Here is a 27,136-nt window from a genome sequence, read left to right as displayed (position 1 = left end):
AACCCCTAATGACTTCTAGTATCTGACATCTTTGTGTCATGCAGAAATATTCCTGAGACTGATGAATGAATAAACATAGGAGGAAACACTTATCTGCTCTCTAAAAACAAATTTTTTTGAGTGCAAGGAGAATTCTTGTTTGCAACTCCTTTGAAATCTTTCTGCATGAAATATCTGCTGCATCGTATGTAAGAAGAGAAGGCCAAGAGTAATAAAGCATTTCATTAATGTTTAATAACATAGTGATTAGCAACTCGGCAAATGACTTATGCCCGTGGGAGATTGGAACTTATTTGATTAATAGATTAATTGCAACCTGTTCCTGTTGTGATTGCAGGTGTAAGTTTCTGTGGATGTTGCAGACTCCCTGAGGACTGATATTATAGGCATACTTATACTTTCTTCCTTCCTGCCAGTTGAAGAGTTAAAAATCAAAATATGAGAAAAATCCATATGCTACTTCTGCAAAAGAAAACTGATTTTTACTGTAAGGATTTTTTGCCAGAGATCCTCTGTGCTGCCTCTGAAGAAGAATGGCTGTTATCTCTGAAAGCATAGGATTGCCTTTTAGAGAAGACTTTTTCTTTCAATTATTCTCCTTTCTACACTTTCTTTTTCCAGTGTTATGTTGGACTTGAATCATCCTTCTGGGTTTCAGATGTAGTTCTGTTTCTCTAGTTTTTGTCTTGGGTACACTGTAATTCCCGCTGCATCTGGAATCACCTTTGGCACAGCACAATAGAAGCTACAGAACTGGAATTTAGAACTGAGCTGTTTGTCAAGTCACAATATTTGAAACAACCACTTGAAAATGATTAATTGAATTTCAGGTTGTGGTCTAAAAGTGACATGATGCTGTAAATCAATTTGTGTTCCAAGTTTAGTCTCCTGCTTCCTGAGCTGGCAGGAATTTAGACATGGTATTAAGTCTCTGAGAGGCTCTCAAACTCCATTTCCATTCAAAGAGGCTGCAATGAGCAAACTAAGAATTTGGCTTCGACCCTTCAATTAACTCTTGAGATATAGGGAGGAAATGAAAGCAGAGTCAGAGTTTTTCCTCTGTTCCCCTGAAGGATTGGGGCTTACTCTGTGTCCTTTTAGGAACAAAAATAAGCCGCTTCTTTTTCCGGTTATAGGAAAGATTGTGTGTAAGTTCCATATTAAGCTGAAGTTTTCTCACTAGGGACTGTGTCGTGCATTGGCAAGAGCAGACTGGAGGTGACATAACACGGTGCTTTCTATCTCTGACTGTTGGCAGTGGGAGGAGGTATATTGGGGAATAGTAGTAAGTTCCCAGCAGGTGGTCCCCCTTGTGAAAAAAAATGTAATGTCTGAGGTTACTGGAGGGCGGTAATACAAAAAATGAATTTACAGAGTGACAAAAAGGTGTGTGTTCATGCGGCAGTTTTTCATCCAGCATGCCTTTCTGACAGCTCTCATGTCACTGTGTGGTTGGGGTTTAAATCTAACTCTTAAGGGGTTAATAAAAACTAGCCATATTTAAGGTAACCCTTTAACTTTTTGCTTCGCTCACTCTTCTAGAATTTAGTTTTGAGCATGTGCTTCCTCTCACTGCCCCTTTCCTCTCTTTAATTTCAGCTGAGCCATCATAAATCACTGTTTTGTGTGTTGGCAGCTCACTGCTGCCTCCACCTACGCTTGCCTGAAGCCTGTGCCTTGGCCTGGCCAGGGATCTGGCCAACTGTGCTGCGCCCACTGACCTCGAAAGGCAGACCATCGCTGCCGCCTCAGTCTGAGCCGAGGCTTATTTCTCTGATCTGTGCCCATGCCAGGGCTGAAGGTTGCTGTGCGCAGTAATAAATTTTTGACTGGAATATAGCTGACACACATAGTTTGTGCATCTAACTCTTTTGGGGCGTTTGGCATTAACAGTTTTCAGGCCAACGTTTCGAATAACGTTTTCCTCTGCAGCCCTGCCATATGTCTCAATCTTTTGTTGCTTCTAGGGTCTTAATTAACAGATCTTTTTCATGAGAACAAATACTGGAAAGTTTGGCCTTGTTGTGGAATTCGGTAGTGAAAAGAAGTGGCTTTTGGAGCCTTTGCATTGCTTTTAGTTATGTAGTAGTATGGAGTGTGATGTAAACCTGCGCGTCACTGAGTTTCATGGAGACGCATGCATAAACATTCAGTACCGTCCTTTCTGCTGGATCTCTGCTCCGCTTTCTCTGCTGGTCACGCTTGCATGACACATGTGAATTCATCATTTTAATTTCATGCAAGTACTTAACGTTTGGGTTTTCCCTTTTATGAAGATTTGGGCTTCCTGGAAGAGGTGGAAGTAATGTGTGTGCATGTGTTTTGGGGGCGTGGGGGTATTTAAAGCAGCAAGTTTATGCTTTAAATTGCTGATAACTGTCATTGTTTTCTCTTTTTTTTCCCTTAGGGAAGCCCTGAACATAAACACTGTACTAATTAGTATCATATCTGTGTCTTGAACCTTTTTGATGATGAATGTCATCATGCTTTTACAAACACTAATCCCCAAAGCTGCTTCTGTGTACATTCATTGCAGAAGTTGGAGCAGGACACAAGTGTCTGGACTCTGACCTGTGTTTTAGGCCTGCTGGGCTGCCAGTATTTAACAGTCATAAATGGACTGGCACTAACTTGGATGACGGCCATTGTGGCATTATAGCTCTTAGTGTATCATAAATACTGATATTTAATAAATAGTGTTCTTTTGTTGGTATTGTCCTGTATTTCTGGATTGAAGATTATGATTGTATGAGTTTGAGACTAACTGGTTTGAGCTCGCTAACGTGTTTGATTTTTGAGGTCTTCTCACTTAGTGGGATTTACGAGTCTCTGCTGAAAACGGAGACTTTTCTAGCTTAGCAATCGGCTGGTGTTGGAAATATGCCATGACTGGGGGGAAGAGGGGAATTAGTAATTTGACTAGATCCAAGCCTCAAATGTAAAAGAGGAGAACTGTGATCAGTGTTGACATTTATGTCTGCTTGAAATTGCTTGCCTACAAAATGGGCTTTTCATGGGTGGCTAGCCATTGATGACTGGTATGGGCAGGTTCCCAGATCAGGCCTCTGTAGTTAAGACCTACTTTTGCATTTCTTTTTCCCCCAAACACTGGTTTATTTCAGTGATAGCTTGGGGCAAATACATAAAAACGTAGGAATTAGGCTTTACTCTGTAAAATGACTGAATTATCTTGTATCTGTGGAAGGAGGCTGGGTTTGTGAGCCAGAGAATAGTTGCTATAATTCTTTTGGTGTCAGAGAACAAGGCAATGTTAAAATTAGCCTTGTGATTAGCTGTGTTTGAAATACATATTTGGAGGTATAGTTCAGGCAACTTCAGGGATTTTTAGAGAAGATATGGTGCAGCTTTTCTTTTTATAGTCTGTCCTGCTAAGCTTATGATAAACCAGACATTAGGATTGGAGCTTTACTAATGATATTAGTGGAAAATAGGCTGATCTTGATGATTCGACTATGTCTTGGTAACCTGTCTGGTGCTATTTCTGTACCACAGGCAGTTTATGTGGAGTATGACAGCTTCTACTGTGGTCCGGAGCATTTTGTCTTAGTGTATCTCTCAAAGTTGAGCCTAGGAGATGTGCCTTAAGTGTTGTGTAATGAACCACCTCTGCCAGGCTTAAGCATGGCTGCCGGAGATCGTCCTGAAAGTCCTCTGTCGGCACAGGACTGCTGCCTTGTGCTTGGAGTCCGGCCTTTTCCTTGTGCTGGGAAATGGTCAGGAACTGCTTTAAATCTCTCAAGGTCTCAGTCTGAACTGGTTCCCTTGGCTCGGCATTGCAGAGGGTGAATGTGGGTGAGTGGAAGTGAGTAGTCATTCAGGCTTTTCTAATGGAAGTAGGAAAAAAAAACAGAACAAACTGCTTGCTTCATCTTTGCCCCCCTGCTTTCTGGTGGAAACCAGTTCCTTCCCCCCTGTCCCAACTTGTCCCTGAGGGAGAGCTGTACTGAGGAAGATGAAACATGGTAGAATGGAGAAAATGATGATAGAAGCAGAAGAGAAGAAGTAACTGTGAACATGCCATGTACAAGAGGAGGATGACTGTGTATGCAGAGAAATTTGGCTGCACTTGCGCTGCTGCTGTCCATCTGTAAGGTGGTTCTCCTAGTCTGCAATGGCAGGTTATGATGGTAAGACAGATACTGCTTGCTTGTTTCAACTGCAGCTTGAGCACAGTTGTGAAGAGTTGGGGTAACCTATCTGTTCGTAGTCCTTTTGGCTTTGCTCATCCCTAAAGAATGTGTGCTTTAGGAGCTCTTTCAATATAAACTGAAGTCTGCTGGATTGACTCTTGTGGCAAGACTGGTGGCGACGGGTAATGCTTTCTTCAGTGCTTACTGGCCCCAAAATTCTCCTTTGGTATGAAAACTAAACCTTTCCCTTCCTGTGAATGGATGGGGGAAGGAGAAGAGTAATTTCCCCTTTGAATCTGACTTTTCACCCATGTCACTCTGCTCTGGGAAGACAGAAATGATGAGTTAAGGATAAGCAAAAGCTTTGTGTTTTCATCCACCCTGTATTTTGATCATGCACTGTCAGCCTTTCTAATCAGCATGTTTTGAAATGGTTTTAGTTTGCATTATATTTAGACATGCATTTTATCTGTTGTACTCAATGTAGGACATCTGTCACTGTTCTCGTTAGTTGGGCTCCCAGTTTATATTCTGATTCCCCCCCCCCGCAATGCATTTGTGCACTAGTAAGTAATAGCCCACATTATAACATGAAATGGCTGTTATCTATTTAAGCTGTGCTCAGGGAAATATGTAGTAAAGTGAGGATAGTTGGAAGTATTAATTTGAGAAAAGTGAGTTTTTAAAACCATCAGCCTGTTATATTTAACTTCAGTAGCTGTTCTTCCTGCCACAACATTCAACTCTAGCTCTGCTACTGTTTGGGTATTTCCAATAGGAACTCCCCCAGGAAGCGGTGATTAAATATCAGCCTGGTTTTAACTTGACTAAGATGACAATTTTAATTTATTTCATTCTGTATCGTTCTAGGATGTAACATGTAGGTTACTGTGTAACTAGTTGATGAGCTCCCCCTGATATTACCTCCCATTGAAGCAGTGTTTCTGAAGCTGCAGCAGATGGTCAGGGTAAGAGCCTAAGGAGATGGATCAGAGTGGAAAGCATCAAAGTGGGCACAGATTGTGCTTATGCTCGAATGAGATACCAGAGTATAAATATAACTTCAGCCTGGCGTTAGAATAACTTCTGCTGACTTTTTTTTCCAGCATATCCAATCAGGGTATACATACTATCTTAAGAACATGAAGTGATAACTTGAGTTACAGCGTATATGTGTATTTTAAAGAGCTAGTAGAGATATTGCTAAAATAATATTTACACATTCATGCTCAGTATGTTCATGTTTCTTTCAGTAATTACCTGAGATAAAAGGTATTATTCCCATTTTACAGCTAGCGGGAAGAAGGGAGGAAGAAATTATTTGCCCTTGGTGGTACAATGAATTGCTGGTAGATTTGGATTTAGGTAGTGGAACTTCCTGTATTACTTTTGGTCTTGTAGTAATAGTGTTAAGTACTATAAAAGGCAATTGCAGAAATTAGTCTCCTGTCATGATAGGCAATTCAGTGGCTGATAGGCATCCATAATGCAGCTCACTAGTAAAAATCTGTATTGTACCACAAATTGTGCCATGCATCACAAGAAGCCCAACCACAGCTCTCAAAACAGACTCCTTTTTGATGGTGTTTAATAAAGAGTGGATAAGTGGAGAATATGTAAACTCCCTTTTTGATCTGATCACTTTTCCTCATTGGAAATCAGATGTGTTGATGAGATTGTGATGAAGCCTGTAGTCCTCTTTCACAAATTCACCCCACTGTATTTTGGGAGATGAATGAAAGCCTAAAAGTTCTCTCCATGATTTCCTTTACTTTCTCTCTTCATCCTTCAGGCAATTAGCAGTGTTTTACCCCCCCTCTCCAAATATACATTAAAAAAATAGACTCAAACCGCAAGGACAGAATGGGCTTCTCTCGGTGTGCACCCAACAGACGTGGGCTTTGATCAGCTTGGGAGCCAGGCAGCCTCCAGGAAGGAGTTTTACTCTCTTTAGCTACAGGCTGGATAACTGCCAACTGATAATTGTGTGAGATGTCACTCATGTTTGTAAAGAGCTGGATAATGCTAAAGTTTGGTTTTTTTTGGTCAGCTGGTGGCAAGGATGATAGGATTAATGATACAGCATCCTATCTAGCACCTCTTATTTAAGGCTACATGGCTTAGAAGAATCAAAAGCAGAGTTTGTGATCATGTCTGCATTAGAAGCTCGGTGCGGTTCTTGCAGAGTTCCTTAAGCTTTAATAGTAGTGATAGGCACTGTATGTGAACCCTGATACACAGAATATGAAATCCACATTTCAACAGCAGCACCTCACACAGGAGGTGCTATCTTGGTGTGTTTAAGTATGAAAATGTGTGGTAGCTAAACACTTTTCCAAACTTTCTTGAAGTTAGTCAGAGTTAATGATGCTAGCGGAACTGGTGTATTGCTGGTCCTAGCTGGTTGGGACGTATAGCTAGCAACCCTGTGAGCCAAGTAAAAGTTGGAATACCTTTCATTTTTAAAGCTGCAGATTGTATAGTGATTGAGCAATGAAGGATAGCGAGGTGTAAATGTAACTGTAGGAGAAGGGGAGTTTCCTAGTGGCGGTTGTGGAATAAAGTATAACAAACAGCAGTGCTGATTTTACTTGCTGTTTTTATTCATAGCTGCAATTCAGTGCTTCACTCATTTTTTTTATCTGTTAGGCCATAAGCTCCCTAATTTGTTTAGGGCTTAGTTACAGTGGGGATCCCAGGAAAGCCCCCACTTCATTATGCATTTAATAAAGTCGCTTGGTTTTAACAGCTTTTTCAGATTGATGCAAAACAGGAAAGCAGCACTGTTATTCTGCCTGTCTAAATCTAGTTAAGCTTTGGTTGAACAGAAATAAGAATCAAGATCCCTTCTTCTCCATTTTGGGAGTTCTTTGTTGGCATTGCAATGAGAACGATACAGGAAACAACCTTCCATCACAAGCCTGCTTTGCGAGGTGGGGGGCAAGGTGTGTAGGCGGAAATGGTGTCACTTTGAAGTATTTACAGCAATTTAAAGCAGAAAACAGATATTTTTGGAGCTTTTAGAGATTTTTGTCAAAAAAGATGAAAGAAAACACTTTTTAAAAACTACTTTTGTATCCTCTTGTTCAGCTTGCACCAAATCAACCCAAAAAATCCAAACATGATGGTCTATATTGCTTTTGTGATTTCAGACACATTTTTAAAATAAAGGTTTAAAACACCTATGAGAATTAAACTCTCCATAGGTTTGCTTTTACATTATTTACATTATTTTTACATTATTCAGATGGAAAGAATGCTAGCTCTTTTGACAGATGTCTTGTATTATTGTAAGATCAGAAAGTAAAAATGGAAAGCTAACGTCTTGCCTCTTGTTTCTGAAACTTGGTAATATAATTAGGTAATTTTTGGATTTTCTGCAATGGATTTGTGGTCCTTTATTTTGGGGAGAAATGCACTCAAAGGTGTAGATGCTCTCAATGGTGAAGAAATTGGAAGAGAGGCTAATACACAAGTGATTCTTTCAGTAAGAAAGCTGTTGCCACTTCCTCTTCAGCTTCCAATTGTTCTTTGATTCCCTAGTTTTGCCAAATCCGGTATCTGTATATTAAAGTGTCCATTACAGCCCTCTTCTTGAGAAAAGAGTTTTCCTAATTGTTTGCTTTTCTCTTTGTTTCAGAACCGAGAGCTCCAGATCATGAGAAAGTTGGATCATTGTAACATTGTCCGATTGCGTTACTTCTTCTACTCCAGTGGAGAGAAGGTAAGTTAGAAATAAATGAAAAACAGGAAAATGCCTCTCAGTAACCATCTGGGGTATACTGAACCTGTTTGAACTTTCAGAGACAACAAAGTGTGAAAACAATAGACATCATAATATTGGGAAAATGATGTAATGGTGCCCAACAGATCATGTTGGAGCAGATCTTTTTCAGTGTGGAAGTGTGCGGTTACTAGTATAATGTAACAAGTCTACAACAGGTTTGGGTACACACAGCCTCTTTTTAAATTTAGTGACGCATGCAGATCTTCATTTGCACATCCTAGCGCTACCTTTACTGAGTAAGGTTAAGACAGCCGCCAGCTACTTGCTGTAGAATCTGGTCAGGAATATATTAACTGGGGCTCAAGTAGGACTTGCAGATTGCATCTCAAAATTCCCCATAATTACAGAAAAAGGAACTTTTCTTGTAAATATCTCTAACTATTCAGTGCTGAAGTTCTAGTCCGTAGGTGTTACTCAAACATATATAAAGTGCAGCTTGTATGATCCTCTGCTGTTATGCTCTCTGCATCCCATTCTCAGGTCAGTATTATCCCTAGCTGCTATCAGACTTGGAATAATTCATTATATAAAAGTCAGGCTCTAGCTAGCTCATTTTTCTTCATGAAGACTGTTGCTAAAATGAAAAGTATTGATATTTCTTCCCTCCACTCGAAATAAGCAGCTAGGACCGCTAACTGGGAACAAAGATGGTGATGCTGGGAATATGAATTAAAAATGTGAATGCATATTGTTTTATTAAAAAAAAATACATATATATATAGAGAGAGAGAGAGAGGGAGTGAAATTTCTGAGTGCAAATATATTTCCTATGATTCAGAGTTAAGGACTCTAAATTTATTTATATATATATATATATTTTTTTTAAGAGCATTACAAACTTGTGTGTTAATGTGAAGCTATAACAGCTGCCTTGTCGATTTATGCATCAGCATTTTAGGAGTCGCAGGTGAATTCAGGATGGAAGAGTCCTCAAGGTGTCATCTAGTGCAAACTCGTGCTCAAAGCAGGGTCATCCATGAAATCAGAGAAGATATTTCTGGCCTATGGGAGTTAGTTTATGCTGTGGGGTGGGGAAATGAGCTAGGTGACCTTCTGAAATTCCTTCTGGTATTTTAAATTTATAATTATAGATATTTATGTAAATTAATTATTAGAACTTTTATATAAACTTTACAATTTTTATAAACAGATAGAATCTTGAATTGCCTTCACATGTGGGTGTACCTGTGTGCACAGTACTCTAAGGACTAAGTATATGAGCTGACAGCAATGGGGAGGATATTAACTGCTGTTGCCAGGTAGTAGATCCACAGAATGGGAAAAGCAGTCCAATTCATGGTCTCTGCCCTGTGTCTCCAGGAGGTAGGTAAGAAGCTGACATCTTTGAGATGGAGCATCAGGGAGCAGGTCACAGCAGGTGTTTGGAGCCCAGCTGGTACCTCTCCGAGAGGCCCTTAGGAGGCCTTGGCCCTATGCCTTGCCCCAGATGGAAATTTTACAAAACCAGGTTTCAGGGATCAAGCAAACTTTTTTTTTTTTTAAAAAAGCTAGTTTATAACTTGGCCAGAGTGAAGTAGAATTTCATGCAACGCCGAGGCAGAAGATAAACGTCTTAGGGCTTTTCAATAGTTTCAGAAATTTCTGCAAACAATGGCTGTCTTAAAGCTTCTCAGAACACTGTTGCAGGAATCTTCAATAACAATAGCTTAAGTAAAATTATTTCTGAAATCTTTAACTTGGGGTTGAGCTAGAGACAGGATTTTCCACATGGCTAATTCTTGTCAATGCTACTTCTGTTGAAAAATGCAGTCTTTATCCAAGACAGGTGGATCTTGATGCTTCAGGAAGTAGTTTGATTTTAACTTGTGATACTTCATCTTAATTTTCAGGGTAAATAATAAAATATCTGCTCTTCTCTGTTCACATACTGCAGCCTCTGCTCTCTGCCTTTAAGATTTCCATTTGTACCTTGTTGCAAAATGGGAAAAATGCGAACTAGTCCCTAGGGCAAAAGTGCACCCAGCACAACTTTAGCAGCGTAACTGTTCAGGTTGAAAGGTCTCTTTGCAAGTCTGTACAAAATGATATTGATTTGGCTTGCCAGTATTTCCATGTAGCTGGCCATGTGTGAAGATAACTGCATATTAGTTTGTCTGCTGCTGTTTGGGGAAAGCCCTAAGTAGCAGCAAGTTGAAGCTCTGAAGCTCATCTTCTGGAAAAGAAGAATAAGCTCTCTTCTAACTTTTTGGTCAGTTTGGAAAGCAATAACATTGTTTTGTCTCTGTTACCCTCATAATCCAGCTGACTCTATGGGGAACGGGGGAAAAGAAGAAGAGTATACAGTAGTCTCGTTTGGGTCCCTTCTGATAACCAGAAAGGACATGCAGGAAGCAGTTTCAAATTCAGATACTAGCTATCAAAAGTTTTGTGTAAAGTGATTCCTGAAGCCAAGTCCAGTGAGAAAAACAGTATAAAGATTCTAGGAAGAAAAAGTAGAGGATGCTAGCAGCATAGCAATGAGTGGAGCTTGCCTTTGTTTTCTGTCTTTGAGTTTAATTTTGATATTTAGATGTTAAAAATTCGCCTGCATGAAGGTTTTCATGAAGCCGCGATTGTGTTTGTCCCAGCTAGAGAGTTCCGTGGACTTCTCCCCCCTTACCTGGTACTTGATACCAGTGTCTCTAAGCCCAGAGATTTTTTTTTTTTTTGGCTAATACCTGAGAAGCTTAAATTTGTCTTGATTTCCACGTTCCCCAAAGGGTTTCTCCAAATCCAATTTATTTAAATTGCCTCTGTTTGAAAACTATGTGCCTGAAAATCACTTAGTTCATTTTTAATCAGTAGGCAATTTTGGGTACTAGGCAACCTTAAAACTGCCTTTATTCTAGCAAACCAGGGGTTAAATTCTTGATTACAAGACTGGAAATAGCAGAGAAGAACATAACATTGAGAAAAACAATTCTAAGTAATGCTAACACTTTGTAGTGAGAGTATTCCTTAGTTGCTTCAAAGCCATAGCTAGTTTGTAGAGGTTGGAGCTGCTCTGGTCCCCTTTCTGGGGGCTCTCCCTGGAATTGCTTCAAGGGTTTGAGCTCCCTGTTTTTTCTTCTTGCCATGAACTCCTTCTCCTCTTTATCTCTCCTCTTCTCTTAAACTTCCTTCCTGCTTTAGGGAAAAACGGTCCGATTTTAGTAACACGGAAGTCTTGAATCAAACATGGCTCGACTGATTTCTTCTCCATTGTTTTCTGTGATTGGGTGACTCCCCCTTTCCTGAGCATCTCTGAATTTAGATTCCTTTGTATTTCTTAATTCAGTCCTTCTCACTTAAATAGCTATCTTGCTGCTTGCTGACAATCCCCAAAATATATTTTATAAATTGTGTCTTGATACACAAACTGTGTCCAGTTTAAGAGAGTTCACAGGGAGCATGTAATATAGATTAACATGACAGTTGACAGATTTGGCATTCAGATTGCTTCTATGAATCATTTCCTTGTCAGTTCATTCTTTTTGCAAGTTTACAGACATTTGTCAGACCTGTTGGATAACTCAAGTCTTTCAAAAGACTCTTCCTTAATGAATTTGCCAAGGTAGATTCCAGTTTCTTTTTTTCTGAGGTTTTATGAGATATCTGATAGCAGGGCACCGATTTTTATAGCTCTAATGTGCTTTTCAGTAGTTCAAAACCTAATTATGACTAGTGGAACGAAATGGAAAGGAAAGAACAACTAAATAATAGATTGATTAGCTTATGGAAAATTCTCTTGATGGAAGTAGTGACAAGTCATATTTCTGTGGTCTGTGGTTTTCTAAGTAATCCTTGAGAAAATGGGCAGGTTCGTGGGGCTAGCCAACTTTTCTGTGTTCAGTGATAGTTTTGGTGTTCTGCTTTGTGTTAAGGTCTTGAACAAGATGCCTTGTTTGCCTGTCAGCTTGCCTCTGGAAGATCAGACCATGTGAGGAAAGCATACTTTTCTGATTTCACTTTTTTGTTACTTTTTCTGATTTCAGAAACTACCTTGCATTGAACAGGAAATATAGATGTAAATGTTGATTTTTGTTTATTTATTTATTTTTTTAAGCATGTGTGCATGGAGGGGATGGTCTTATTACCTGTCCTTTTTAGTCTAACTGTTTTGAGAACCGTTTGAACTATACTCCAAGTGAGAGTAGATGTGCATAAACTGAATATTTTCTTTGATTCCTCTGCTGAGAATATTCTGATATTTTATAGAACTGGTTAACTTTTTTTAGTCAGTGGCTGCTGAATAAAATTATTCAGCTGTGCAAAACCTGACATAAGAGTTCATAATCCCCATTTTTTTCTATTTCAAGTATATATATTTCTTCGTGGTATTTCGTAACTGTTGGATCTTCTTGTGTGGATGTTTTTGTGTTTAATAGTCTGATCGATCCATATCCATGCCTGAAGGAGTAAGAGAGGTCACTGGAGAGATTTGTTCCTGCATCAAATCATATAAAAGTAAAGTAAACACTGTTTTTGTTGAGTAATCGTGTCTCTGCTTATATAACGTTTTTCTCTCTTTAAGGTGGTTTGGTATCCAGAGTAGTCAAAGAAAGCATATATGGAAGCACAAACAGATCACAAAGAGGCAACATGCTGACTTTTATGGAGGCAGAGCTGGCCCTTCTGCATGTTGTAATTGATTTTTAATCCTATTTAGCCTTGTCCATAAGGGCAGGCAGCCAAATTCCATGCAGACTCGGGATGGAAATTTACTCCCATATACTTAGGCTGAAGTTTAAAATAAATATGCAGGTGATAGTGCACAGCGGGTTATAGATGCAGCTCTGTGTAGCTCATTTGCGCTTTGGCAGTGGTGTATTAAACTGCAGTGAAGAGAGATGAAAGAAGGGAGTGACTGGTTTGTTTGCAAGTTTGGGCCTTGCTGAATAGTTGGTGTTTCTCCAGGTTCCTTATCCCTGTTAGGAAGACACATGTCCTCCATCTTCAAAGAGGCATGAACGTTACCATCCTTTTTGCAAGGGCGGCCAGATGAGTCCTCATGTAAGGATAATCAGTTCTGTTCCTTGGTAAATGGAATACTTACGGTAGAACTATTTGGTTTCTTTAATGAACTTGTTTAAAAAAAAAAAAAAAAAGCTCATACAAAGTGCACAGTTGACAGAGCCTTGAGCTCAATTCTGAAAGGATAGAGCCCATGTGAATGTTTTGCACCAGCCTAGAAATATGCTGAAGGAAGGGCCACCACTGCAGATGAATTTAGTCACTACAATTCATTTCATCCTTGCCAGATCTGCTGTGCTGTCAACAAAGGAGCAATTAATGCCAATTATGATGAGGTTTGTGATGTCGGTATCTTTTTAGACCTTGCCTGAGGCCTGCCAAGCTCATGTCAAAAAGGACACCAGTCATCAGGTAGTGATTATCAGTGACTGTTGTTACGGCTAGCAACATGCTGGGAATTTCCTCAGTTGTAGGTGTGAGCAGTCTCTGGTTTTGAATAGGTTGCGTTAATAGAAATGGCAGTTTTGTCTGCTTGCAGTAGGGCTTTGCAAGAACGTAGTGGGCAGCAATGACTAGAAGTGGGAGAGATCCTCAGTGTGGTAGATACATGCAGTGGAAACGGGAAGCTCTGTGATTTCTGTTCAGGTCTATGAACTGTCCAGTATGTCAGATTAGTTGCTTTTATCTTCTCAAGTCATTCTTCCACCAGCTCTCGCCATTTCTTCCATGTTGAGTAGTCCTTAGAAAAGTAGCTTGTATTGTTTGTCCTGAGACAGGTAGAATTTGGACAATTAGTGTATATAACCTTGCCTAGTTTGCTGTCGTGGATATATCCTGATACAGAGATTTCCACGGAGTGTGGAAGTAGTGCACGGGCAAGAAAATAATGGATTTCAAAAAGACTGTTTCTTGTTTATACAACTGGGCATGTAGGACAACTCAGTGATCTCAATATCCATTATTAGTTTTCATTTTCCTACAGATTTATTGCCATCTTATGATGTTGTCTTCGCTTGAGAGCTGTGGTTCAACAATCCACAGGTCACCTGTCTCAAAGATCACAAATCAATCGGACCTTTTAGATGTTGGGAGGCTATGTCTGACTTTCTGTAACAAAATCCTTCAACTTGGAAATACAGCTAAAAGCTTAGGAACTTTAAGGGCATAAAATAGACAAGATAGGCAGGACTTCCCAGCTTCTCTTGGTGCATGGCCATTTTCTTCACTGTAGTCTTATGGAAAGTGGAGGAGGGGAGGTAAACATTAATGAATTTTTTTTTAAGATTAAGAAAAAGGGTTGCATTAGAACACATGGCTTAATGCATCGCCTAATAATGCAGGCTCTTTCACAGACATGAACAAAGATATGCAATGTGAACAACCATTTTAGACTAAGACACAGGAAAGATCTTCAATCTGAGTTATATTGGTAGGCTTGACTCCCATCCTTATGGTGCCCTCACAGCTGAACCAGTAGGCAGTTCATACATCAGACTGTATCATGTTGAAGAGCAATGGGTATTACACAACAGTTTGGAAACTTTTGACTGGTAAGCAGAAGAATAGAAGACTTGGGACAGCTGGAATTTCTGGAATTCAGCCTTGGGGCACTGAGGGAAACGACTTCTACCCAATATTTGCAGTACTGATAGAATATATTTCTATCTTTCCTGAACATTTAAATGTTACTAAAGTTGATTCTTCAACTTCTCTTACACCCGTAAGCTCTGTGCAAAATTTTAGCTGTACATCCCTTACCCAGCCTTTCTTTTGGTGGTAGCCCCACTTCTGTTTTGAAACAGCTATGGCTGTAAAATGCAAGTAAAAACATGCATGTGTGGCCACTGGATGTCACCATTCCTTCATGCAAATAAGGTCAGCTACAGCCTTTTTTTGCATTTTCAAAAATTTCTAGTATATCATGACTGCTAAGTAGTTTGAGTAGGAAGACTGCAAATTCTTGCTTTGTGTTGAAAGCAGTTCCAAAGTCTTTGTATCTTTAAAGTACTATGTCAGCCTTCAAGATAAAAGAAGGAAGGTGGGTCTCTTACTGTGCTTGATAAGAAGGTATGAAATACATGCTGGTAGTCGCTTGAAGCAGAGAAAGTGAAACAACCTTCTTCTTGATTCTAGAGCAAAAACTATGAGTTTGAACCTTATATGTTGTCTAAATCTAGATGGCTAAGCAGTGTGAGAAGCACATCTTCCTAAAAGCCAGCACTATGGTATTTAAGTATCACCATTTGAAAGAAGGCATAATCCACGTGAAATACTAAAATTGGTATTCTGGCGTTGTCTGGCTTTCCAAATCCAAGTTAAATCCTTTAGCACTTTTTGAAACAAGCCTGACATACTAGTAGTCTGTCAATAATGTGTCCATGGGTACACATAGCTTTGAAAAATCCAAGGAATCTTTTTATACAGTAAAGAAAATGTAATCCACTTGAATAAACTGACTGGTTTATTTACCTCGTATAGCCCTAATACTGATGCTGTTGGATAATTTCTATAAGGGGAAGTGCATTCTTTAGGAATATTCCTTAATTCTAGATTTATCTCTGATCTGAGTGCTCTTAGCTTGAATAAGCTGATGAAATGAGTAACTTCAGGGTGCAGTTCTACACTCATGAATTCTTTGAATGCAAAGTTATTTTAAGAAACTCTTGTGTAGTTAATCTCTTAGTTGTGCTCATGCAGCTGCTCACGTGGAGTCTATCTCAAACTGATTCAGTGGAATGATCTGGGTTTAAAGGTTAAAAAAAAACAAACAAAAAACTGCAAAACCCACTGCTACCACCACACTATTACTGACCTGCCAGGAAAAAGAAAACCACAATAAGCGTGTTCATCACTCTTTCCAGAATGCTGACCACTATATTCAGTCACTAGTCTTAGAATCGGGATAGAATTGACAGTTCATGAGAACTTTTAACATCTTATTAGATGCTGACATATTCTTCAGATCCTCTTTCCCTTTGCATTGAATCTGTTAGTTGACATTTATGAACTCACTGGCTTCTGTTGTTGTGTTTGTGACAAATAGATAAGGGAAAGAGTTGTGCTGTGACTGGCTAATGTTGATTGCACTTTTCTATATGCACATTATGTGTAGTGTGTGTATGTGAAATATATGAAAAAAAAAAAAGCCTGTGCATAAAACAAGATTATATAGAAACCACTGTGCATTAATTTTGCAGCCTGTTTAATCTCTGATTTCTGATACAAAGCAAAAAAAAAAAAAAAACCCATAAGCTACCAACAAACTGCGATGGTGCCTGAATTGGTGGTTCCTGAGAGTTCCTGAGTGCTACCAACTGGTTCAGTAACAAGGCCATGGTTATTTTGCTATGGCTCATTTAGATGTTCAGAAGCAGTTTGTGTCAACTGAGGATTTATCCACCAACTGACAAAAAAGCAACTTCTAACATTTGAGGCAATTGCAGGTAAATGAGTTGCATTGCTAAAATCAGAGCCCTAATGAAGTACATTGATTTGGTATTTCAGTTCTGACTTACTGCCCTCTGCCTTTTTATTCTTAAAGAGTAGATGGTCATAGCCAGAGTGGCAAGTACAGGAAAACATGGATGCACTTAAACATTTGACCTGAGGAGAATGGCTAATAACTTATTCAGTCCCAATGCCTGTAAGGAAGAGTGCATTATTTAATGCCATTTTGTGTTTGCTTTCTTCCATTTTTATGATACGGTTTCCTGTGGACCTTGCTGGATCTCTATAAAACTGTTTCAGACTCTGTCCTGACTGATAGGTTACCTTGGTTGGTTCCCAGCCCAGAAATTTTGAAATAGTAGTGTGGAAATAAGTCACATGTGGAATATGTGGTGAGGGTTGAAAAAGGCTTCCTGTAATGGAAAGATGAGCTTTGATCTTCTCTCCTGATCCTCAAGCAGTTGTCCTCATTTGGCAAGCTCTTTGAGCCAGCCCTGTTCCTTGGTGTAATACATTTGGGTCACTGGAAAAGTATGTGTTCAGGAAGACTGCACGAGGTGGATAAACCGGGTCACATCATCCTTAGAGCTTGTCAGACGGGACTGCTTTCTAGCTTGCGCTGAATCTCTGTGAGGGGAATCCAGGTAATTTACAGAGGTTATTCTGTAACCAGATCATGCTCACAGGGAAGGGTGAGGTCTCTTTAAAACAATAGTCTGAGTGTTTATCAGGTTTGCGTCAGGTGACAGCAAGAGCTGGCTGGGGAGAGGTGCTCATGTGCCTTCCCTGGTCCTAGGTGATAATGGGTGATACACACTTATGTAGGAGCAACACCACACGGTTGGGGCAGTGCGGACAGCACTGAAACTCCTAAGGATTGGTGGGTGCAGAGCTCCATCTCAGGATTCAGATGCCTTGATTTTCTTATGTCTGTGTCATTTTATGCCATTGAATCAGTCCTAATTCCAACAGAGCAGAAAATAAAAATCAAAGTGGAGGAGGGGAAAGTAAATCAAATGTGGTATGAACTAAATAGAGTTCTTGAATTCTTGAATGTCAATGTTGTGGAGTAGTGTAGAAAGGGCTTAATGATTGTATGTATAACTGTTTTACATGTCTCCTTTTACTTGTACTATGAGAGGATAATGAAGGCAATATAATCCCATTTTCACTCATTTTTCGCTGTTTCTGTAATCTCCCATGTAAATCTCCTTTGTCACTTGGAACATGAATCCTCTGAGTGAAAGTAATCAATCTCAGTAATAGTGTACTTTGTACTGTGACTTGCTACCAATATGACTTTTTTTATTCTCCAAGAGGCCAGCATTCAATACAGCAGCATATTCCTCAGGCCGTATCTATACCAAATTGAGTGGAATTCCTATTCATGGGAATGTTTTCTGTCTTGGTGTACAGGTTGCCTTATCAGGCATAAGTTAACTTTGAATTTTTGGGACATAATTTTCATGGTATTAATTATAAAAAAATATATAAAATAACTGACCTAAGTAGAGGTGGTGGCGGATTTTTATTTGTCTTGCCATGAGAGTTAGAGAGACAAGAACTTATGTTGTTGCAGAAGGGAGGGTGGTAAAATACATGTATACAACTGTCTTCTATACATTTGCACATACATGACATTCTGAAGCCTTTTGATATGCTTTCTGTGCTTCTGGTATTTGTCTTTCCTCACGCATTTCTGGAAGCCTCTTCTGCATCCTTGTCCCTGGATTTCTCGATTTTGTTACCACTAGCCCAGTTTTTGGGATACCGGTGGGACTGTCTGAGGCTGTTAGTCTTTATGTCTATGTGGCAAAATTGCAATCAGAGCAGATAGCAGCTAATGGACCATTGGCACTTGATGTAGACAGTGCATTGTAAGGTGACTTGGCCTACCAGGAGGTATTGGTAAGAGCTATTAAAATGTCCAGGAAGTACAATAATGATGAATATAAATCTTGAACTTCTGAGACAACAACATAAAAAACAGAGGTTCTTCGCATGTTGCATATTTGAGGTGTGTGTGTGTTAATCACTTCTTTATGCATTGGAAGTTGCTGCTGTTTGCTCAGACAATGCAGGGACAGTTTAAATAATACAGAAAGCCGAGAGAGCAACGCACCAGACTCTGTTCTAGCTGGCTAATTAGGTCACAGTATGTTATCATTAAATCACTGTAGCTAAATGAGGTTTGTGTTCAAGTTGAGAGGTATTAAGATATGTAGTCAACAGACTTGCTAACAAGAGACTTCATTGAAGACTTGGGAGTTCTGTACGGCTTCCACCTATATAAAGTCTCTGTGTATCATCTTTCTGTGTAGAAAGATGTAGGTTTTAATACAGCAAGCACAGAAGAGATTACTTCTGTTTAATTCTCCTTGCTTTCAAAAATGAACTTTCAGGTTAGTATAATTAATATTGGGGGGGGTATAATTAAATGTATTTGCAATTCTGACACTTAGCACTAAAGAATGCATTAAAATATCAGAAGTCTTTTTCAAGACCTGTTTTACTGCTGAAAATTATCAGTTCCATAATTAGGCACTATGTGATTATAGTACCATGTCACTTAATTCCTTTTTGTTACAGAATATTTTAGCAAAGGGAAAGGGGGAACAAAGTACCTTATTAGAAAGCTACTCATGTTGTTTCTGTCTCACAGACCTCTAACCTGATTCCAAATATTAAAAATCATACTCGAATTTTTGATTTTATCTTGTACTTTTTTGCCTTGAATAAGCTCATATGTTTAAGTTGAGCGAACCTGGATGTCAAAATGCTTGTAAGCAGAATGGTTACAAATATTAACACTGAGTTTCTATCTGTGAATGATTAATACATATTATTAGTCTCTTAAGAGAGTTAGGAATTCAGTAAGATCAAAGTAACCTTTCTAAAAGATGCAGGGTGTTTAAACATTCTTTTGTTGTGCAGTTGTGTGAGTGAATCTGGGAATTTTAAGTTTGCACTTCTTGAGTTTTGGTGGGGAAGGAGGTAACAGGTTAATAGATAGCTTAATGATGAAGATATCACTGTGAAGTGTGTCCTAATGAGAATATCAAATGAGCAGAGCAGCTGTATCCTTGTCTGTATTTATAATGAGAAAATATCTCAAGTTAGAGAGTATGTTAATTAAAGTGACCTTATACACAAGTTTGACTTAGATATTTGTCCACAAGTGCTAAGCTTAAAGGAAAAAAAGGTTGGTAATAGTTCGCAGTCCCACTAAAGATGTATACTTTAAACAAATTAAAAAAAAAAAATCCTAACAGTGCCAAGTCCACAGCTGTCTCAAGCTATCAGGTTCTCTGGATGCTTTTGTGTGCTTCATGCTTCAAATCTTTCTGTTAATATTTTTTTCTTCTCCTTTATTCTCTTTCAGAAAGATGAGGTGTACCTCAACTTGGTGCTGGACTATGTTCCTGAAACAGTATACAGAGTTGCCAGACATTATAGTCGGGCCAAACAGACACTCCCTATGATTTATGTCAAGGTAAGTAACTGATAGATGTGGTTGGATGAAGAAGGAAATTATAGGAATGGACTTTCTGGATACCTCTTTTCTGAGGCACATAATTAGTTTTCTGAAATTCTTAGGAGCTCCTGTGCCTTGAGGCAAGAATAAAGGTTGGAATGGTTGTTTGTTAGGCTGGAGGAAGAATGGAGGTGAGAGACTTAAATTTCAGCACTCCTGATTTCTCCCTTTACAAAAATCTCCAGAAGGTGGGGGGAGGGTGGTGGTGGTGGAGAGGGGTTGTTTTTAAGCAGTTGAGATAGAAACTGCCACCAGCCCCATCAGCAGCTTCAGCCTCCTGAGTTGATGAAGACACAGTAGCGCGGAGGTCAAGAATTGGAAGAGGATGTCGGAAAGAATACTGTTCTCTTCTATGTTATCTTCCCCCTTTCCTGGCATATGAATAAGGGTTCATGTGCTTCTGTGAGGGCGTGAAAGCCATATCAGTGTCTCCTTCCCTGCACTTGGAGCTCATTGGCTTTACCACTCTTTTCTTGAAGAGCTACATGGGGTAAGAAGTTTGCACATGTAGTCTCAAGACCTCACTTTACAGCTGTCGTCAGCTTTTATCTTCTTTTACAAAGTGGTTAAAACTTGCAAAATTTTGGTTGTCAAGCATTCATCTCAGCTGTGTCTTGTAGTTTCATTTTGCATATTGTGGTGAACACAGTCCACATACTAGTGAGTGATCATGTTCTTAACGTGGCATTAACTTGATAGCAATAAAAAGCTGATCTGCAGACATTTTGTCTCTGTAGCCAAATAACGTTAAATGGACATTCGCAACAAACATTTCTGATTTGTATTGATTTCCCCAGACTCATCTTTAAATATGCAATGCTTAACATTAGGGTAGGTTTAAGAGAAAGCTTTTATCTGATTTAAAGAAGAAGAAAGTTACAAAAAGCGACTGTTCCAATAACAAAGCATTGTACCATAACTATATCTGCATAAATTGTAAATTGCATGTCTCAGCAATGCCTAGAACTATTGCTTGTTTTTAAGAAAGCATAGGGTCTTCTCATCTAGCAATAAGAATTTCTACTGCAAGATTGCTCTATTTGGCCTGTCAGTGGAACAGCACGTCTTCAGATTATATTCTCCCCACAATTTGCTTGTTAGCTTAGCATTTGATAAATTATTTATAAATCTCTTCTCAGTACTGTTGGTCTAATTGCTGTCCATTTTGGGGCTTTGGAAAAATTGTCCATCCTTTGCAAGAAAATTCTGCTTCAATTCTTTCATCTTGTTGGATACTTGTAACTTCCCATTCCAGGTAGCCTGAAAGGCTGTTTTTATATTGTTTTTCTGACAAGGCAAGCCTTTTTCCTTATCTTCTATTTAAAAAGAGATCCCATAACCTTGATGTTATTAAAGCTTTTGCAATTTTCCCGACCTCATGGCTACATAAAGGTCATCATACCTCTTCCTGGATAACAAAAGCTGTTGTGGAATGGCAAGGAAGCTTTTCTAGTCATCTTTTTGTTAATACTAGTTTGTAACTTCTAACATTCTGTTAGAAATTTTTAGGTTGCTGCATTGAGATGAAAGACAAATTTTATAAATTCCACGTATTGACTTGACTCCTTAAGTTAGAGCAATCTTTTGGATTATTTTGCAGCACACAGACACGCGCGTGCACACACTAGACTTTTAACGTGTCTATAACAGGCAGTTCAGAAAACACCTATATATATTTGTTTGCTCTTCCTTGTTCAGAGTTTTTGTTTTGAGAAACAAATATAAAAACTAAAAACTTCAAGGCAGCGTTCAGACAGGTTTCCTCCCCCTCACACCTTCCCCACCCCCCAAAAAAAGGCGGGGGAGGAGAGAGAGAGCGGAAAGGCAAAGACAGTGGTGCAAGTAAGGCGAACGTGACCTGATACCAGTATCTAGCAATTGCACCCAGTTTTACAGACCATTAAAGGTGAACTGTGGCGAATGCACTTAGACAAGGGAAATGTGAAGGTGCAGCTCCAGTACAATGTCCCGTCTATAGCTTGGTTTTGAATGGAACCATGGGACACAGGATAAAAATAACCTGGTTGCCTGGTGTCAACCTTGAAATAGGGATTTCCCATGCCTTCATGACACTGGATGCTATACAGCCCTGTTTATTCCCAACAGCTCTTTATTCTCCATAGGCGAAAGCATGTAGCTCCAATATCTGAGCATGCTTGCTTGCCCTGTAATTTTGCTGTGCAAAGTTCTTGGCTTCACAACATCTCCCCTTCCTGTAATCCAAGTTACTAAAGGATTGACTAGCTGTGGAAAGGGGGACAGAGCAGACCCTCCCTTAGCATACTTGTTTGCTGTGCCTTGTATAAAGTTATTCTGAGCTGCTGTCGTTATCTGCTCTCCCTTTGCCCAGAGTTAAGTAAATTGAATCTGTCCCTTTATCCTGAACAATGGGGAGATTCACTCAAGTGACTGGCTGAGAGACTACTGTATTCTGTGGGCAGCTTTTAATATGATGTTAATAAAAGATGAAATAAAACACTTGAGCTGATGAAGGTTGCCTGGAGTACTTCATTTTTATGCTGCAGCTGATTGCTAGGATTTATTTGGGAAGGAAGAAAGCGTGTCTTGTTCTTCCATCATTTGTCTGAAAAGCTCTCAATGTATCGTAGTGCTGCTTGGGTACTCTAAGGGTGCTAAATTTAGGGAGCTGGAAGGAGGTAAGACAGCAGCTGTGCTCTATGCATGTGGAAAAGGGGCAAGGGGAGTGCCCCTTGCATCCTCTGACTTTCTGTTTGGGGTGATGCCTCGTTTGGTTGGGTGAACAGGGAGAAAGATGTTCATATGCCTCCTGTGGCTCCAGGTCCATTTCCCTTTCGTTGGAAGGATGAAGGAGATATTTTGTTGGTGGCTGGGATCCATCTTCTGTTTACATCCTCTTACGGTGATAGGATATTATTTGTTTCCCTGTGAACAAACTCTCTTTTACCAGTGGACCTTGCACATTGCATTCATCAAGTTGTAGCACTGTTATTGTTTTTTTAGTTTAATAGTGATTTACAAAGCAAACTGAAACACCTTTCTCTAGTTTGTGTGCATTTTTGCAACTACTATCATTTTGTTCTGTGGCTGTTTATAAATGTTGGACAGCTCTCACACTTTTTTTTTTTGAATAAAGTTCATTTTTGAAAGGACAAGAAAACTGATTTGACGTGCATATATGGTTATGTGGCAAAGATGGAGCGGGGGGAAGGGAGGTCAATTCCTAGGCCTTTCACATCTTCACTGTACTATTTTAAATTGAGTAGAGTTGTCTTTTTTTCTGCGAAATAAGTCTTTTTTTTTTTTCTTCTAATACAGCTTTGTGCTAAATTAATTTTTTTCTCGTATTTTGCCTGGGAAAGCATACATTATGCAATATTTTTGTGTTCCAGTTGTACATGTATCAGCTGTTCCGGAGTTTAGCCTATATCCATTCCTTTGGAATCTGCCACCGGGATATAAAACCACAGAACCTCTTGCTGGACCCTGATACAGCTGTTCTAAAACTCTGTGACTTTGGAAGGTAAGCTTGTCTCTATGGGCTGCAGCCTGGTGAAATTACTTCCTTTAAAGTGAGCCATGGTGGAATTTTGCAAAGAAGCCCTCTGAGTTCCTCAGAAGTTAATCATTTATAATTTTGAAAGGGAAATTACGGATACTCTTTCTATTTTCCTTTTAAAATTAGTTCATATAAATAGCTGAAAAAGGATATCACAAGGAAGGGAATTGAAAATTTAAGCCTGCAATTTATTCACATATTCAGAAAAATAAATATGCCATTGCATAGGAAAAATACTGTGCCATGGAAAAAATGCAGTCAAATATGATGAAATACATATGGGTTTCACCCTGTGGTTGCATAGAGTGAAATACATATGAGGAAGAGAGGACAGGCAGAGTGGCGTAACAACCTCAAAAGGCTAATGTTATCCTTTAGTCTACTTGTATGTACACCAATTCATCTAATATTTCAAATACTATAGAGGCTCAGGATCAGAAGCAATGCTTCTAATGGAAGCTCTCAGATAGTGGACTTCTGCATGCCAGCTTCCAGCAGTACATTTTTTCCAGTATCTGCTCAAGTGAGACATATATAGAGTCCACCCCTCCATATAAGAAAAATAACTGATAGAAAGGTTCTGGAAATCCGTGCTGAAGCAGGAAACATTTTTTTCTTTGGGGTAAATTTCAGTCTTCAGATTGTACTATAATTTTGCAGACTAAAATAGGTAGGAGGGCATCTGTGCGTGAGGTCACCGGAGCGGCTGTTGCTAAATTAGCTCGTCCGCAGTGAGCTGGAATGTGAGATGGGTTATTCCAGCAGTGCACAGTCACGCGTAGTGCCTCGGGAATCTCCTCCTCCGCTGTACCTTACAAGTGTTGCAACAGAATAAGTATTGCGCTAAAACCTGAAATAACAATGCATAAATAGGTGATTTTTTTTTCCTTGTTAAAAATGTAGAAATGTTGACTGTAGTTCCCATACAGAAAAGCTGTAGGGAAAACTGAGACATTTTAGAACAGGTTAAATGGGTGGTGGGAGCCCCTCTTTGCTGCAGGTGGAGAGGTGCATCTCGAAGGCTGGATATTGGATTTGATTTGCTTGCCACTCGCTGGCTTTGTTGCTGCTTTTTTAGATGTGTGTGTCATAATGCCAAAAGGGCAGTTTGATCCTGCAGCTCCTTTCCATCAAACACTTGGTAAATAGAAAAAAAGAATATAACACGTTCCTAACCTCATTTTCCAACAATAATGTGCTCTTGTGTTCTTTTATTTTCTTAGATGAAGGATGTTTCAAAAGGTGCATGCACTTGTGGTTAGGCCAATACTCTAAATTATGCACTTTGTGGCAGGTCTTATGCACTGTAAATAAACCTTCATGTTAATCTTGGATTATTCATGTGTGCCTGCACTAGCAAACTGTTTTTTCCCTTTGTCTCCTCATACCCCTCTTGCTTCATGCCACGTTCCCGTAAATAGTGAAGAGCCAAAACCTTCTGATGAAGGGGGGCGGGGGGAAGTTAGTACTCTGAAGTTCTGGTGACTGCCCAGGGCTTTTGAACCTTAAAAGGTAACTGTATTTGACTGAACTGTATTCTGTCCTCTTCTGTGTAAACAGATCTTTGTACCTATCAAAACTTTATATAGGAAACTGCCAGCCAGAAACCTGACCCTGTTTATCCCCTAGATTGTAGTCAAAATTTCCTCTGCTGTGTCCAATATGAGGAAGCTACTAGATGGATTGGACCAGTTTCACTGTAAATCATTGAGTCTGTGGCTTGCATCAGCTTAGAAGAGCACAATACTTTAAGCATTTAGGAACTGGGGGTGGGTGAAGAGCACTAAAGCTTAATATTGGCCTGCACTGAAATACTGTAAAACTTTCCCTTACTGAAAGATAATTACTTTGTTTCCTCTTTAGTGCAAAACAGCTGGTTCGCGGAGAACCTAATGTCTCGTACATCTGCTCTCGGTACTACAGGGCACCAGAGTTGATCTTTGGAGCCACCGATTATACCTCCAGTATAGGTATGTGTGTGTATTTGTTGAACTGTATACTGGCTATATGTATGTTTATGCTATAGTTAAGTGTAAATACTTCCAGAGATCTTGGATATGATCCCTGGGAGCAGAAGTTTACTGCAGATGGTCAGAAAATACACACATTTTGTAGGCGGCTGCTGTGATTTCTGTACCTTTTGAGATTTTAGTGTCAATTAGATTAGGAAAGACTTTTTTTTGTTTGTTTGGGGGAAAATCTGGTTTCAAATAATTTTTCCAGCTCTCTAGGTAATTTTACTATTTAGCATAAGAGCAGACATGAGAACTCAAACTACCAAGTATTTTGTTGACTTAAAATAACTCTAAAGTAGGACTGTGGAAGTATCAAGTCTGACACTGTGTTTGATATGCCGTCATTTAGACTTGAGTAATTTTGTCACTTGTTTACTCAGCTTTTAGTAAGTGTTTTTAGTGGGAGAGAAAATGTGGCCTGATGTTTGGCTTTAAACTCTCTTGAAAAATTTAATATAATCTCTACAGTAGTCCTCTGATGTTTACTTATTCTGTTAACTTTTGTCATTAGTTTTCAACATGATGAAGACTTCTTTTTAATACGTGCACATAGCTGCATCGTGGAGTTGTTAGGAAAGCCGGAGGTTTGGGCAGAGGGCAGGTAATAGCAGGGTTTTGATACTGTGGAGCTGTAGAAGTTTTCTCCAAATGAACAGCAGTGAGTTGGTTTGTTGTAACTTGTGCAGTTTCCAAGGGCTCTTTTTGAAGGCCGGTGCTAGAGAGACTGGGATTTGGTTCTCAGGTGCCCCACTGTAGCACTAAGCTTTTATGTTGCTCATGGACTGGAGTAGCTTAGGCGAGCTTTAAAATGTTCAAAAGGTTTTGGAGGTCATGATCAAGTCTTGGAAGAATGCAAGTGTGTTTGTAACCTGTTGAAGTATGCTTAAATACCTTTAAGCATATTAGTGTTCTGACTAGCATTAAGCTTGTTGGTTGGCTAACTTGCTTTGATTCTTCAGTTCTTTGAAAACAGAAGTTTCTGAAGACATAACTGTTCTTGTTGATTCTTTTCCAATAGTTATTTTCCAATAATTATTCTTTTCCAATAATTATTCTATTACAATAATTCTTTCCAATAAATAGTATACCACAGAATCACAGAATCGCTGAGGTTGGAAGGGACCTCTGGAGATCATCTAGTCCAACACCCCTGCTCAAGCAGGGTCGCCTAGAGCACATTGCACAGGATTGCATCCAGGTGGGTTTTGAATATCTCCAGAGAAGGAGACTCCACAACCTCTCTGGGAAACCTGTTCCAGTGCTCTGTCACCCTCACAGTGAAAAAGTATTTCCTCATGTTCAGATGGAATTGTCTGTGTTTCAGTTTGTGCCCGTTGCCTCGCATCCTGTCACTGGGCGCCACTGAAAAGAGTCTGGCCCCATCCTCTTGACACCCTCCCTTCAGATACTTGTACACATTGATAAGATCTCCTCTCAGCTAAACAGGCCCAGCTCTCTCAGCCTTTCCTCATAAGAGACATGCTCCAGTCCCCTAATCATCTTTGTAGCCTTTTGCTGGACTTGCTCCAGTAGTGCCACATCCCTCTTGGACTGGGGAGCCCAGAACTGGACACAGTACTCCAGATGTGGCCTCACCAGGGCTGAGTAGAGGGGGAGAATCCCCTCCCTGGACCTGCTGGCAACACTCTTCCTGATGCACCCCAGGATACCATTGGCCTTCTTGGCCACAAGGGCACATTGCTGCCTCAT

The 27,136-nt window shown here is 39.6% G+C and overlaps 1 protein-coding gene across 3 annotated transcripts in view; it reads left to right on the top strand.

The window, feature by feature from the left end:
* The window catches only part of GSK3B (glycogen synthase kinase 3 beta), a 152,668-nt gene that overhangs the window by 74,264 nt on the left and 51,268 nt on the right, over positions 1 to 27,136 (top strand). For all 3 annotated transcript variants that reach the window (XM_026065465.1, XM_026065463.1, XM_026065464.1), the window contains exons 3-6: positions 7,792 to 7,875; positions 19,721 to 19,831; positions 23,245 to 23,375; positions 25,275 to 25,381. In XM_026065465.1, coding sequence (XP_025921250.1) covers positions 7,792 to 7,875; positions 19,721 to 19,831; positions 23,245 to 23,375; positions 25,275 to 25,381 — 433 coding nt within the window. The remainder of the gene's footprint in view (positions 1 to 7,791; positions 7,876 to 19,720; positions 19,832 to 23,244; positions 23,376 to 25,274; positions 25,382 to 27,136) is intronic.

This window comes from Apteryx rowi, unplaced genomic scaffold, assembly GCF_003343035.1.
Source record: "Apteryx rowi isolate R43461 unplaced genomic scaffold, aptRow1 scaffold_228, whole genome shotgun sequence".
NCBI classification, from domain to species: Eukaryota; Metazoa; Chordata; class Aves; order Apterygiformes; family Apterygidae; genus Apteryx; species Apteryx rowi.
This window is presented reverse-complemented; position numbering and strand designations above follow the sequence as displayed.